Here is a 14,759-nt window from a genome sequence, read left to right as displayed (position 1 = left end):
TCAGCTCCAGACCCAACAGCACAACCTCCACAGCACTCTCCAGGCAAACACTCGGTGGTAGATTTGTCCTCAACCCAACAACAAGAAACCGAAACGCTTGGGAGCACTTTGAGCTTTGCTGGACAACCACATCTTAGCAGAACAACATGTGAGCCACAGAAGAAACTTTATATAGTCCCCAGACATAAACCCCACTGACCTTTCAAAACAACTTCTAGATCATCTCTTAAAATGTCAAAGTTGCTATAACGGGAGCTGGTCTCGGGGATGACGTTCCTCTTCAGCCACCCTCCACAGGCATATTGGTAGAAGTCTTGGCAGGGCTCTGCAGTGGTGTCCATGTTCTCCAGGATTCTGGCTGCTGCAGTGCCACACAAAGCAAGGCATGAAGAGTACAGAATGCAGAATTCACCAGCTTGGAAAAGACCTCAGAGATCATCCGGTCCGACCGATCACCCAGCACCAGCTGATCAACTCAACCATGGCACCAAGGGCCTCATCCAGGCTCTCCCTAAACACCTCCAGGGATGGGGACTCTACCACCTCCCTGGGCAGCACATTCCAAGGGCCAATCTCTCTTGCTGGGAAGAATTTCTTCCTAACATCCAGCCCAAACCTCCCCTGGTTCTTCTGAAAGAACCTTCAGAGAAGAGAAATGAATGCAGTTTTGTGCTCTGGAGGGGGAAGTGGTACCATACATTGCCTTCAGTTTAGAGTAGTAGGCTCAAGCTTGCTTGAATGATAGTATCATAGAATGGCTCAGATTGGAAGGGACCTTAGAGATCATCTACTCCAACCCCTCTGCTTTGGCTGCTTAAGGCCTCATCCAACCTTGAACACCCCCAGGGAGGAGGCGTCCACAGCCTCCCTGGGCAACCTATTCTAGAGTCTCACCACCCTCACACTGAAGAACTTCTTCCTCAGCTGCAGTCTAACCCTGCACTCCCTGAGTTTCAAACCATTCCTTCTGGTCCTGTCTCTAGACACCCTCAGGAAAAGTCTCTCTGCAGCCTTCCTGTAGGATCCATTTGGGTACTGGCAGGCAGCTCTGAGGTCCCTCTGGAGTTTTCCCTACTCCAAGCTGACCAACCCCAGCTCCCTCAGCCTGTCCTCACAGCAGAGGTCCTTCAGCCCTTGGATCATCTTTGTGGCCTCCCCTGGACTCTCTCCAGCAGTTCTGTGTCCTTCTTATGCTGGGGACAGCAGAACTGGAGGCAGGATTGGAGGTGAGGTCTCAGCAGAGCAGAGTCAAGGGGCAGAATCCCCTCTCTTGCCCTGCTGGCCACATTGCTCTGGCTGCAGCCCAGCACACAGCTGCCTGCTGGGCTGCAGGAGGGCACTGCTGGTTCCTGGGGAGCTTCTCAGCAATGTAGACCAAAGTAGCTGGCAGTGAACAGCCAGATCCAGTTTCTTCCCTGCCTGCAGCTTACAGTTTTCTGCTGCCCGTGTTTGCTGTTGGCTGTCTGGCTGATGTTGCTGCTCCCTGTCCCAGTCTGAAATCAAAGGTAGGATGGCTCAGTTCCTGACTTACACTTCTGTGTATTGAAATGGGATGAGAACACCAATTAAAAGCACAGGCCAGGTCAGAGGGGAATCTCATCTCACCTCCTGTAATGCAATTTAAGTGATTAGGTATGATGGAGGCTGAGCTGAATCCTGTCTGGTTCAGGGAGCTAATGACTTGGTTGGACCATCTCAGCTCCTCTCAGGGAAGTTTTTCCTGTTGATGCTTTCTGAATCTACAATGATTTTTACTTCAGAACTGACACTGCCTCTTGCTGTCCCTCTTGAAGTGGCTTGTCAAAGACTAGCCAGTCACTGAGTGATCAGGACATGGGATGCTCTAGTGAGATCTGGTGCCAGCTGCTGCTCCTTCTGTGCCTTTTCCTTTTTATACTCCTGTTCCACCGAGGCTGCTTTCAGCACCAGGGTGCTAGCACAGGGGCCCTCCCAGGAAGGACAGGTGCTAGGAGTCAAGCAAGGGCCAGTGACACCTCTGCATTTCCCAGGAGGCTGAATGTGCTTCCTATTTTCCAGGCTTTATTTTTAGCAAAGGGTGAGGCTTGTGATTTCATGTGTTCATTCCTCCCACAGGGCTGAATCAAATGTTTAGAGTTATTTCTCCAGTACTGCCAATATTTTTCCATGGCTCTTGTGCTGGTGGAAATGAGAGGTGGACAGACAGGCTGCAGCAGCCAGGTTGACTTGCCTCCTCCCTTTGTCTTGGGATCTTCAGTTGGCCTAAGAGTGTTACAGTTGGAGCCAACATCTGATGGCTTTACAGTGTTCCAGTGCTTGGAAGATGGCAGCACACACACAGAGGTTTGCAGCTTTAGGTTGCTTCAGTAGCATAAACCCCACTGCAGTGACAGTCCAGAGAAGGGCAGCAAAGCTGCACAGCCCTGGGAGGAGAGGCTGAGGGAGCTGGGGTTGCTTAGCCTGCAGAAGAGGAGGCTCAGGGGAGACCTTCTTGCTCTCTCCAACTCCCTGAAGGGAGGTTGTAGCCAGCTGGGGGTTGGTCTCTTCTCCCAGGCACCCAGCACCAGAACAAGAGGACACAGTCTCAAGCTGTGCCAGGGGAGGTTTAGGCTGGAGGTGAGGAGAAAGTTCTTCCCAGCAAGAGAGATTGGCCCTTGGGGTGTGCTGCCCAGGGAGGTGGTGGAGTCCACATCCCTGGAGGTGTTTAGGAAGAGCCTGGATGAGGCATTTGGTGCCATGGTTTAGTTGATTAGATGGTGTTGGGTGATAGGTTGGACTGGATGATCTCAAAGGTCTTTTCCAACCTGGACAATTCAATTCAATTCAATTCAATTCAATTCAATTCAATTCAATTCAATTCAATTCAATTCAATTCACTTCTATACTGTTCTGTTCTGTTCTACAACATCTGCCACCTGATCCTCTTCCTTCTGAAGTCAATGGCAGGCTGGGATCAGGTTGAAAGGAGACAGGATCTTGCTAGCAGCCAGAGGTTGTGCAATTCCCTCATGATTTTATGAGGTGTGCCTTGGTTTTTACCCATGCCTGAGACTGGTGAGCATCCAGCCCTGCTCTCCAGGCTGACCAAGCAAGGAGTGTCCCCTTTGACTGTAAACTTGGACAAGAGGCTATGGGCACAAACAGGATGGAAGGGAGAGTAGAGAGAGTGGAGAGGGAGAAAATAAAGTCCTCCTGAAGTTAAGAAAGGAGGTGGTGGAAGCCTCATGCCTGGAGGTGTTTGCAGCCAGGCTGGAGGTGGCTGTGAGCAACCTGCTGTGGTGTGAGGTGTCCCTGCCCATGGCAGGGGGTTGGGGCTGGCTGAGCCTTGAGGTCCCTTCCAACCCTGACAGTTCTGTGATTCTAAGTTGTTTATTAGTTGATATTGTCCCCAAAGAAGCTTTGTGGTAAATCCAAGGCTGCACACACCGAGATGCTTTGGCTCTGGAGATATCAAGGGTGAGAGGGAGGACTCTTGGTTGACTCTTGTTTTGGTTTAGCTCTACCAGAGGTTAATTTCTATGTACACAAACACAGATCAATGCATGCTACACCCTGCAATAGTCCTCAGCATTGCTTTGGTGACCCAATGTTTGGGTTTGTTCCTCTTCTCACTTGTTTGCTCTAGCTCCTGACTGCCACTGAGGAATGCAGAGCCTTATCTCAGCCACTTAATGATTAATTTTATTGTAGTACTCCTGATTGCCAGTTGTTGCTTTAATAGCTTACTAATAAAGTGCTATGAGCTGACACAACAACCAGTGGCCTGGGGAGGACACAGGAGAAACACAACATGCTTACCTAGGTGAAACTGATCTCAGAGAGATCAGAATTCCCTCTTCCCATCCCTGTGCTGCCTGAGCTCTGCTGGCTTCTTCAGAATGTGCTCAGACCTGCACACTACAGGGGATCATTGTGGGGTTCCCAAACTGCTTACCCTGTCTGGAACCAAGTGAATTTTCATTCCACTTCTTCTGCTCTATTCCAGACACTGCAAATTCTGACAGGATCTTCACTTTGTCCTCTTTTAGTGGCTTGTAGCTATCACAGAACAATGAAACTGGCTGCAAAGATCTGGCCCAGCACTGGTCAGTTCCTCTCTAAGGACATTTCCTGAAAGAACAGGGCATTTCCAAGCAGTATTCCAGAGTTAACACTTCCTGCTTTCTGCCTCTGTCTGCCTGGCTTGTCCTGTACCTTCTCCTCCACGCTCTGGGTGAAGCAGCCAGGTTAAAAAGGACCACTTAGAAAATCCTGATCCCAAGTAGCACTGATCTTGTGGATTCAGCCCAACTACACAGCAATATTAACCATTTCTTTCTCTGGTTTCAGCCCTTTTGCATTGCATTTCAAAAGCTGGTCTTCTTACTAAATGCTGCAGTTCTGACAAACTCTTGGAAGCTCCTGGAGCACTGGAGGCTGCAGATGCCAGTTAACCACTCCTGAGTCACAGTGTTCTGCCTCTGCAGCACACAAATCACTCTCTCTAGTGACCACCATATCAGAGAAGACTTCTGGGTGATTCCAGCCTCCTTTTCCATACTCTGTGTATCATTTAATGGCCCTGTAGGTATGGAGAAGGCCTAACACATCTACAGCAAGTTCTGCCTGAGATGCATTCACGCACAGCCTGGCTCAGTTACCTGCAATTTAAGTTCAAACTGGTCCTTCCCAGCTTTGCTCAGCACTCTCTGTTCTCAATGAGAACATCTCAAGACAGATGCAGGACTCAGAGCTGACAGCTCTGTAAGGACCAGCACATCCAAACTGATCCTAACTGCCTCCCCCAGGGCGAGGTCTTAGCGCTACAACTCTAACAGACCCTGAAGGTCTTCAGCCCCTTCTGATGGTTGTCCCAATCAACACTAACACTGCAGGTCAGAACACAGGCAGGAGTCAGTGCCTTCTGCATCTCTTTAGATCTCACCTGATCTTTCATTTCTCCAAACCTTCTACTGCTCCTCCTTTTTGAGCATTACACCATCTATGGGAACCTCTTTCATGGTGGCAGCAAACCACCTTGGAAAGGGTACCTAGAAGACAGTGATGACCACCTGAAAGAAGTCTCATCAAACCACCTTGGAAAGGGTAGCTAGAAGACACTAGAAGAAGCTAGATGACCACTTGAAAGCAGTCTGTAAGATACTTTGTGCTGATGACACTGTGCAGTCAGTGTGAGCATGGACTTCACTGGGGCTTCACCAGGGGATGGCTCCAGCAGGACCAAGGTGTGAGGGGCAACCAACTTAGCTGCTCTGGCTGCTGCCTAAAATGAGCAGTCCATGGCAGTAAGGAATCTCATCTAATGACCTGTGTCTGGCATGTCTGCAAGTCTAAATGGGGCCTACAAATCAAATTCTTTTGGAAGTCTCCCATATCTTCTTCACAGAATGGGTTGGGTTGGAAGGGACCTTCAAGCTCATCCAGTGTCAATCCCCTGCCATGGGCAGGGACACCTCCCATCAGCCCAGGTTGCTCAAGGCCTCATCCAACCTGGTCTTGGACACCTCCAGGGAGGGCACATCCACAGCCTCCCTGGGCAACCTGTTCCAGTGTCTCCCCACCCTCACTGTCAAGAATTTCTTCCTAATAATCATGTCTGCAGAGACATGGCCTCAGCTGGAATTCTCATCTGGTGGGGTAGAGGCATCTAAAGCATGTTCTGAAGATGGAGGTAGAGTTGTGTTTGTTTCTGAGTCTTAAGCCTGCCAGCCCCTGATGACTTTGTAAGGCCTGACACTATCCCATCACAGGATTTTACACCTGGAGAGGAAACAGGCAGAGAAAATGATTTGGGCTAGCAGCTGCCATGCCTCAGGGTGCTTGTCTGCAGCATTACGTGGTGGTAATAGAGAAACTCATTTGTAAGGTGAACATTTTCAGTCTTACCTGATTTGATGCAGTCTGATGTCTTGCAAATCCCATCTGAAAGAGGATACAGTCAGAGTGTTAATCTTTTACTGGATGTCAATATGGTAAAGCCTGCTGCAAAGAAGATTTTCATTGGCAGTCACTTTTAAGTGTACAGAAGGCAGAGAGGAGTGGGCACTTCCCTCTCAGTGAGCATTTGTAGGATCAGGCTTTAGAAAGTGCCATCATCTCCATCCCTTTAGGGGCATTCAGTGCTGGTCACTCATCATGAGCAGTCTTGGTAGCTGGCAGAGGGAATGTGTGGGAAGGGCTGGAGGGTGCTGCAGGAGCATGGAGACGACACCCTCACCCTCCCAGGCTGATGGGGGCAGCTCATGGCAAACTTATCACTGGCCCTGGAGGTGTTCAAGAAGTGTTTTATCAATCACCTAGAGGAGGGCAAAATGCTCTTTTTATAACCAAGGGGGAGAAATGAAGAAAACCAGCATGGGGTGGGAAGGCAGCTGCAGAGTCATAGTATCATAGTATCATAGTATCATAGTATCATAGTATCATAGTATCATAGTATCATAGTATCAGTCAGGGTTGGAAGGGACCACAAGGATCATCTAGTTCCAACCCCCCTGCCATGGGCAGGGACACCCCACACTAGATCAGGCTGGCCAGAGCCTCATCCAGCCTGGAGTCAGGTTGAGTTCAGTAAGAACCACCAAGGGTTTGGGAGGAATTCACTGAAAATTCTGAGACATTCCACTCTCAAGGTTCAGGGAGATGAAACAGTTTCCTTCTGAGAGTTGAGACATTCATTTTGTGGTGCCATTTCAGAAGGGCATTTCTCCCATCCCGTGCCTGAACCAGACTGAAACCTAAAGCTTGAACAAAATTATTTATGAAGCGCTGCAAAACGAAACAAAGCATTGCCCTGGGAACACTTCCAGTCTGACCCCACAGGGAGACTTCAGCCTCTCTGTATTCTCTCTTCCAAGGATTCCCAGGGTGTTTACCCCTGAATGGAACTGCTTTCAAGTATTTTGGGGTGGCTGCTGAATCCCAACACCTCTCAGTGTGACTACACTCACTTGAGAGTCCTGCAGCAGGCTGTGAGAGGGGAAAGCAGGACCTTCCCATATCTGCAGGGGTGCAGTTCACCTTTCCTCATGCGGAGTGGTTTTGCCTCCCGAAGCATTAATCACAAACAGAGCTAACAGCTAAGTCCCAACAAGCAGATGTTTTGTGTTTACCACAACTCTGCAGGAACACATGAAACCAGAGAGTCCCTGCTGGAGGGGGAGAAAAAAAGCCAGTTTTGGGTCAGTGTCCAGCAAGAACAAGTGCGAGTGCAGCTTTACTCTTCAGATGGTTGTGTCCCCCTGCCCAGTGACATAAAGATGCAATCTGGCTATGATGCAGCAGCTGTTAATTATCTCATCTTACACACAGGCCAAGGAAGGAGCTTTTATTATCAGGCAAAAACTTCTGAGCTGAGCTGAGGATTTGATTTTCTTCCTGTTTAATGCAGTGCAGCTTTAGATGCCATGCAGCACAGGCTCGTCTCAGACAGCACTGCAGTCCAGTGCAGCCTCAGTATTTAGTTCTTTGCTCTGTATTAACAACTGTGGACTCTCCTTCTCTGGAGACTTTCAAGCCCCATCTGGATGTGTTCCTGTGTGACCTGTGCTGGATTCTATGCTCCTGCTCTGGCAGGGGGGTTGGACTGGCTGAGGGAGCTGGGATTGTTTAGCCTGGAGAAGAGGAGGCTCAGGAGTGACCTCTTTGCTCTCTACAACTACCTGAAAAGTGGTTGTAGCCAGGTGGGGGTTGGTCTCTTCTCCCAGGCAACCAGCACCAGAACAAGAGGACACAGTCTGAAGCTGTGCCAGGGGAAGTTTAGGCTGGAGGTGAGGAGAAAGTTCTTCACCAAGCAAGTAGTTTGTCATTGGGATGTGCTGCCCAGGGAGGTGGTGGAGTCCCCATCCCTGGAGGTGTTCAAGAGGGGATTGGATGTGGCACTTGGTGCCATGGTCTAGTCATGAGGTCTGTGGTGACAGGTTGGACTGGATGATCTTTGAGGTCTCTTCCAACCTTAGTGATACTGTGATCTCTGGAGGTCCCTTCCAACCCCTAACATCCTCTGATCCTGTGAACTGGATTCTACCTATTGGAGCATTTTCCTGTCATTGCTCAGAATACTTTCATGATCATAGGATGGTTGAGCAGGGAGGGAACTTCAAGATCATCTGTTTCCAACCCCCCTGGCACGGGCAGGGTCCGCAGGGCACTCACCATCGTAGGTGGCATACAGAACAATCATGGTGATGGCAACCACAGCCAGCAGCACCACCACCACAGCCAGTCCAATTTCCAGCCCACTCCATCGCAGCTTCTTCTTTGGCTTGGGAGCATTCATCTCAGTGATATCCATCTGGCTTTCTGACTTGCCCATAACCCAGCGTCTGAAAGGCAAAGGGAGAGTTCACTGCAGGGCTTACACTCAGGCATAGGTCTAAGAATCATAGATTGTCAGGGTTGGAAGGGACCTCAAGGCTCAGCCAGCTCCAACCCCCCTGCCATGGGCAGGGACACCTCACACCACAGCAGGTTGCTCACAGCCACCTCCAGCCTGGCTGCAAACACCTCCAGGGATAAGGCTTCCACCACCTCCCTGGGCAGCCTGTGCCAGGCTCTCACCACCCTCCTGGGGAATAACTTCTTCCTCACATCCAATCTCAATCTCCCCACTTCTAGTTTTGCTCCATGCCCCCCAGTCCTATCCTTCCCTGACACCCTAAAAAAAGGTGAAAACCACTTGGAAGTGGCTCCTCAGCTGCTCAGTAACAAAGACATTCTCTGGGTGGGCTTTCAGATTCTTTGTAGCCCTACTAGAATGTCAGCCACGAAAGGAAGGATCCTCTCCTCCTTCTCTCACCCAAGCAGACACACAAAGAAACACAAGCACCTACCACATGCTACTTGTCATTTATGGAGAACAGAAGTGTGGTCTTCCCCCAGATGAAGAGGCCACCAAGCAGAAGAGGGAGGCCAGCAAGCCAAACCCTAGTTCTAACAAGCGCCCGTGCAGTTTAATGAGGGTATGATGGTACAGGAGTTCAGAAGCAAGCAAGAAGCAAGGCTCCCTGCTTAAATAAAAATTAACTTCATCTTCCAATTACTTATCTGGTGCCAAAGGTCAAAATATGCCATTGTGCTTGGCTGTCATTTCTTGCACTATTATGTAAGCAATTCTTGACTACAGCTTTACAGCTGTCTCTAAAAATAGAAAAAGCATTCAGGCTGTGCTGGGAGCCTGTCAAATTCACGCTGGAGATAGTGAGTCTTCACAGCAGCTCTTGAAGACGTGTGCCCAAGCCTCTCTTTTGAGGTTAGAACACTGCCAAGGAGCAGCAAGGGCAGCCCAGGCACGCAGAACCCGTGGGGGTGTGAGCAGCCCGCGGCTCCCCCGTGGGATGTGTGTGCAGGGGGAGGCTGCGTGATGCCATTGCTCTTGCTCTTCATAAGCAACCTGGCCACCTTTTGCAGCACTGCTCTTCTGTGGCTCTTTGCTTCCTCTGCTCCCAGACACTCCTCTGCTGACAGATTCCAACTCCTACCCACACTGCAGTGTCTCTCCCAGCGTTTCACTGTGGAAACTCCACAGCTTCTTGCCCGGCGCTGCCTGGGGAGCTTTACATCCGCAGAGCACAGCCCCTTGGATTCAGCAGGGAAGAAGATGAGAGCTCCACTGGGACCTACATTCCCTCACAAGGAGGTCAACCAGGGGTGCAGGTCAGGCCATTCAAGTCCTCTTGTGTTCCTCACACCCTTTTCCCCCCAGCTGTCTGGAAGCAGAAGCAAGGGAACCCTTCCCAGTCCCTCATCCATCCAAGGCTGAGACTTGATCTTCATGATTTTAAACTGGCATTCATCTTTGTCTCCCTGAGCTGCCACAATCTTTCAGATGCCCAGCCTTTGCTTTGCCTCTGGACCTTCTGTTTCTGCCCAGCTCCTGTTCCTTAGTTTGCAATAACTTCTCCCTCTCTTTGATGCCCACCTCACTACACTGCTGGCTCCTCCACTGCAGGAACATCTCACTAAAGTGAAATAAAGAGGTCAAATAACTCAGCAGCATGGTCCTAAGTAAGCAGAGATGTTGTGTTCCATGTTACACAACACCTGTCTCAGGGGATGTTTGGACACTCTCAGACTAACACTGTTCCTCTAAATGAAGGAGAGAACATTTTATTTCGGTGTGTCTCATCTCCCCATTTGTCACAACTCCCTGGACACCAAGAGGCATGAAGTGCCTGGCAGTGCCAGAAGCACAGCTCTTCTGGGGCTGGAATCCTGCAAGGTCTGCCCAGCCTGTCTTCCCAAACCCACAGGGACCACTACAACTGCTTTCATCTTCCTCAGGAGCTGCTATTTTTCTCTGAAGTCAAATTAGCAAAGTGCTTTGTGGGACACAGGGCTGAAATCTCACAGAAGCATGTAAAGAACTGAGCTATGTAGAGAGAAACTCACCTTGCATTAGCTGTGAGCTATTAAACCACAGATCATGGAAAAAGCAATTCAACCATCATACCCTTCTCACTTCCAGTCATATGAGTCAGTAAAAAGTGTTCCTTGTGACCGGTCCCCAGAGTCTCTGACTACTTGAAGCCCAAGTGAAGAAAGGATGCTCATCTCCTGACCCTGATGGTGCCTTTAGAGCACTGAAACCAGTCAGAAGCACTGCGCTTTTCATGTGCAAATATCTTCCCCCCACCCTCAGCTAAGTTTTTCCAAGTGAGCTAATCTTTCTGTTCCTGCAAGAACTTTCCTCGTGGTTAAAGGCAACCCACTGACTCATTTTTGCTCCTAGTAATTTAGAGACCTCACACACCCCCCCATCTGCACTAAGAAACAGCAGGTAAAAGCTTCTTAATGTGCTAACTGCGAGCACATCAAAAGTAGGAGAGTAAGTGAAGCAGAGACAAGCCTCAGCACTCTGGTTTGGTCTCATTTCTCAGTATTCTCTGCTCCCCTCTGCCGACTGAAGGTCGGGCACACAGACCGCTGACCTGACGTCGGTCTGGTCTAGGTGGCACAGGGAGCTAAAGCTAATGTTTGGCTTTGGGGGGATTGGGGATTGCATGTTAAAAACGGGCTGGAGGCTTACCTGGTGCTCAGTGCAGGCTCCACAGGAGATGCAGCACGTCACAAGAACACTTTTTAGTTGTCAGCAGCTTGTGCAGATGCGCTGCCCCGGGCGCGGTAAAAGCAAGACCCAAGCGGTAAGGACGGCGGCGAAGTGCCCCGAGGCATCACGCCAGCCAGTCCCCGCCACGGGCTGGCACCTCTGCTCCCGCCGTACCGACCGCACGCTGCCCGCCGCCGTTTCAAACCGGCCCCGCTGGGTGTCGCCGCGGGCCGGGGCGGGCGGGGAGGGGCCGCCGGGTCGGGGCCACCGCGGGCTGCTGCCGGGCCGAGCCCCGCCGGGAGTGCGCTCGGCTCCCTCCGCAGCAGCCGAGCGGTTCTCGGGGCGCGGCTCCGGGAGACCCCTTCCGTCCCGCAGCCCGCCCCGACGGCTCGCCGCCCCGACACCCACCTGCCCGCCGTGCCCGGGGCGCGCCCGCCGAGCGAGCTCCTAACTCGGGGACGGTCAGGAACCCCCGCAGGGACCCGTCCGTCCTGCCGCCGCGCCCGCCCCGTCGTCCCTTTACTCACCAGCTGGCGCTCGGAGGGGTCCGGCCGCGGGGCAGCCACACACATCCCCGAGCGGCGCCGGGCGGAGGCGGCGCGGGGCAGCGGGTCCCGGGGGCAGGCTAGGCTGGCGGGGCGGCTGGCGGCCGCCGGCGGGGCTCAGCGCCCGGCCCGCCCGCGGGCAGCCGGCATCGCCGGAACATCAAAGCCCGGGGCGCTCCCCGCTCGCCGCGCCGGCCGCTCGCCGCAGAGCCGAGCAGCTGGCAGTCAAAGGAGCCCTTGTCTGCCGGACGAGCAATTCTCCGGGTGACCTGAAGGCTTCTTCCTCTGTGCGACCGTAAAAATGGGATGGGGCAGGAAACAAACAAACAAACACCGCCACCCGCCCCCCGCCCCGCTCCGCACCTCGCCAAGCTGCCCCGGGCGGCTTAGGGAGAGAGCGGGGACGACGGAGCTGCCGCGCCGGCACAGGCGGTGCGGAGCAGCCTTATGTCCGATGGAGCTGCCCCATCCCCAGCGCGGCACCGCGGGCTCGGGAGGCCACCGCTGCCTGCCCCGGGGGAGGGTGTCGGGCCCCCGGGCCGAAGGGACGGCGAGCACCGGGCTGGAGTGCGAGAGCAGCCTGCACCTGCCCGCCTCCTGCGGCTCCTCATCTCTTTCCGGGCAGTCCAAGAAAAGGAAAGAGCTGATGATGCACGGAGAGGGCGAGCGGCTGCATGTCTGCGAGGCTCGGTGCCTGTCTCCCTGCAGACTCGCTGCCTTTGTCACACGGATGCAGTCACATACCCTCTGCGAGAGCTTACAGCCTCACGCACCCGGGGATTTCTTCTCAGGGGGGAGACAGCTGCGGCTTCTTTGCACGGCGAGGCAGCTCCGAGCTCTGTCAGAAGGCTTCCGAGCCCACCAGAGATCAAAAGATACTTGTTTCCTTCTCAGGAAGTTTCATTTTTATTAAGTTTCATTTTAGCTAATAACCCAGCAGACAGCAGCCGCAGCAGTGAGCTGCTGTCCTTCCTCTCACTTTTGCTGCACCTCTGCGACCTGCGAGGCAGGGATGGCAGCCAACATTCCTGAAATCTTTTATTACCTGCTCCTCACCCTAAGATGTCTGCTGCTCGAGAGGGGCAACCTGCCTCTGCTCTCAGAAAGGTGAAAACTGAGTACTGATTTCTCTCCAGAAAGGCACAGCAAACGATCCACAGAGCAGGGACAAAGAAGTGTGTGTGTGGGGGGGGAGGCTGATAAGGCATGGACTAAGCTCTACAAATGAAGCACTTCCACAAAGCAAACGTCTGAAGGAACAAGAACTGAGAAGGTTTTATTCACTGAGGCAATAAAAGTACCAAAACCAGGCAAGAAAAGCACTGCAAGAAGTCTAGAGAACAAAACCAGTGCATTTTCTTACAGGCAGGAGATGCTGAGCACAGCCTTTGCAGAGTCAGTGTTCAACACTGATAACAAATCTCTCACTTCCAACCTTCCCTGCATCAGCTCTTGCAGAGTTCTGGTTACTAGGAGAACCACAGAATGTTAGGGGTTGGAAGGGACCCTGAGAGATCACCCAGTCCAATCCCCCTGCCAGAAGAAGCCATCTCCTCCTGCAGCTCAGTCCTGGCACTACCTGGTGCCTCAAAGACACCTAGACACAAACTGACAGGAAACTCAGTCAGCAAGCTGAGCCTAGAGGAGTCATCACCGACCCATGTGGGTTTGTAGCCAGGTGCCTGCTGTACAGCCTCAGCTACACCAGCGTGAGAAGTGTGTGTGTGCGAGGGGAAGGCATGGGGAGGGGTGTGACCTGAGCTAAAATGGCAAGAAAAGGACTTGCTCCAAAAATTGTAGGTGAGCCAATGACATGCAGCTGCCTAATTCACCCCAGAGAGAGAGACTGGACTGGCAGTCTGTCAGTCCAAAGATGGCCACGGGTCCGACAGGCAGTGCGAGGGTTTCCGCTCTCGTGGAACCTCGTGCTTGGAAAGAGGGACTGGGCTGCAGGAGCTGTGAGTCAGGTGCTGAGATTCCTCTTTGGGCCTTAGCCTGGGGAGGATGCTTCCCCAAGAGCTGTGCCCACAGGTAGCTGGGAACACACAGCCCCAGAGGCACTGGCCAGCCTTCAGGCAAACAAACTGCGTCACAACAGCTCTGCTTGGATCCTTCAACAAGGGAGGAGAAGCCAACAAGCCGTTCAGCCTTGTTTCCTCCAGTTGGTCCAAACTGACATCAGTAAGACCTTATTCTCAAGATGACCTCTGGATGACTTGTAGGAAATTAGGACTCATCCACATTACCATGAAACAACTCTGATGAGCCTTGCTCTGTTTCCTTTTGGGAGAGCTCACAAAGTCAACGTTCAGGAAGCAAACAGCTGCCCACATTAGCACTGCCTGTGTGATTCTGACCACCCATCTCAATCCCACTGATCTCCCTGTCAAGTCCAATGTTGTGGGCAGAGGAAGACAAGGACAGCCTCCTGCCTCTCCTCCTTGGCCCCATGGGTGCTCGGCGCAGTAGGACTGTGAGAGAATCGAGCTGCTGAAGCCTAGCAGAGTGGGTTTGTGAGTTTGTTTTCTCAGCAGGTTTATCACAGATCCAAGCCTGGGTTGTTTCTCATTCAGGAAAGTAAACATCCCAGGCCTCAAAATACTTGCTTCAGTGCCTAAATCATTCAGGCCCTAATTGTGTTGTATTACAAAGCTTTGTCTTTGTCAGTCGGCAGGCTTCGTGGTGGAACTGATTTGCAGGTGTTTGCAAGCCTGACAAAATGCTTGGCTCAAAAGCTGCATCACCTTTATTATTATTACTAGTATTCATTTTTTACCTGGTTTTGAGCTTGCCTGAAAGCCACACACAATGCTTCCCCCGAGGCAGGCTCACAGGCTTTTGGGGCTCCTGAACTCCTCTGCAGCCCTCCTGGCAATCACAGCTGTGCAACTGGGGAAAACAGAGGAGGAAGCAGGATAAAAAAGTGAGCTAAAACTGCATGTGCCATGTGCAGGCAGCATCAAAAGCTGATAGTAATGCAAACACAGGAGCAAAAGAGAGTTTGGATGAATTAGCTGCAAGGTTTCCTGTGCAAATATGACTGTGCAAAGCGCGAGTCACACTTTTCTGGTTAGCTTTAGAGCCACAGTGCTGCAAAGGGAAAAAAGAGGACAAGCACAGAGAGGCCTTTACCCCAGCAACAACTGGAGCAGAAACCACTGCAGACAGACAAAACGTAAGGAGGGCACACC

General features: G+C 52.0%; 1 protein-coding gene across 1 annotated transcript in view; it reads right to left on the bottom strand.

Annotated features, from left to right (window-relative positions):
* MME (membrane metalloendopeptidase) overlaps positions 1-11,217 on the bottom strand; it is a 48,520-nt gene extending 37,303 nt beyond the window's left edge. Inside the window, exons 1-4 of the mRNA XM_054166930.1 lie at positions 11,003-11,217; positions 8,131-8,300; positions 5,866-5,901; positions 200-361 (exon numbers count right to left, since the gene is read on the bottom strand). Of these exons, the coding sequence (XP_054022905.1) occupies positions 200-361; positions 5,866-5,901; positions 8,131-8,290 (358 nt within the window). The 5' untranslated portion in view covers positions 8,291-8,300; positions 11,003-11,217. The remainder of the gene's footprint in view (positions 1-199; positions 362-5,865; positions 5,902-8,130; positions 8,301-11,002) is intronic.
* Positions 11,218-14,759: the final 3,542 nt, after the last annotated feature.

Source organism: Dryobates pubescens, chromosome 13, assembly GCF_014839835.1.
Source record: "Dryobates pubescens isolate bDryPub1 chromosome 13, bDryPub1.pri, whole genome shotgun sequence".
Classification (NCBI taxonomy): domain Eukaryota; kingdom Metazoa; phylum Chordata; class Aves; order Piciformes; family Picidae; genus Dryobates; species Dryobates pubescens.
The sequence above is the reverse complement of the archived record's forward strand: the minus strand, read 5'-3'. Positions and strand labels throughout refer to the sequence as shown.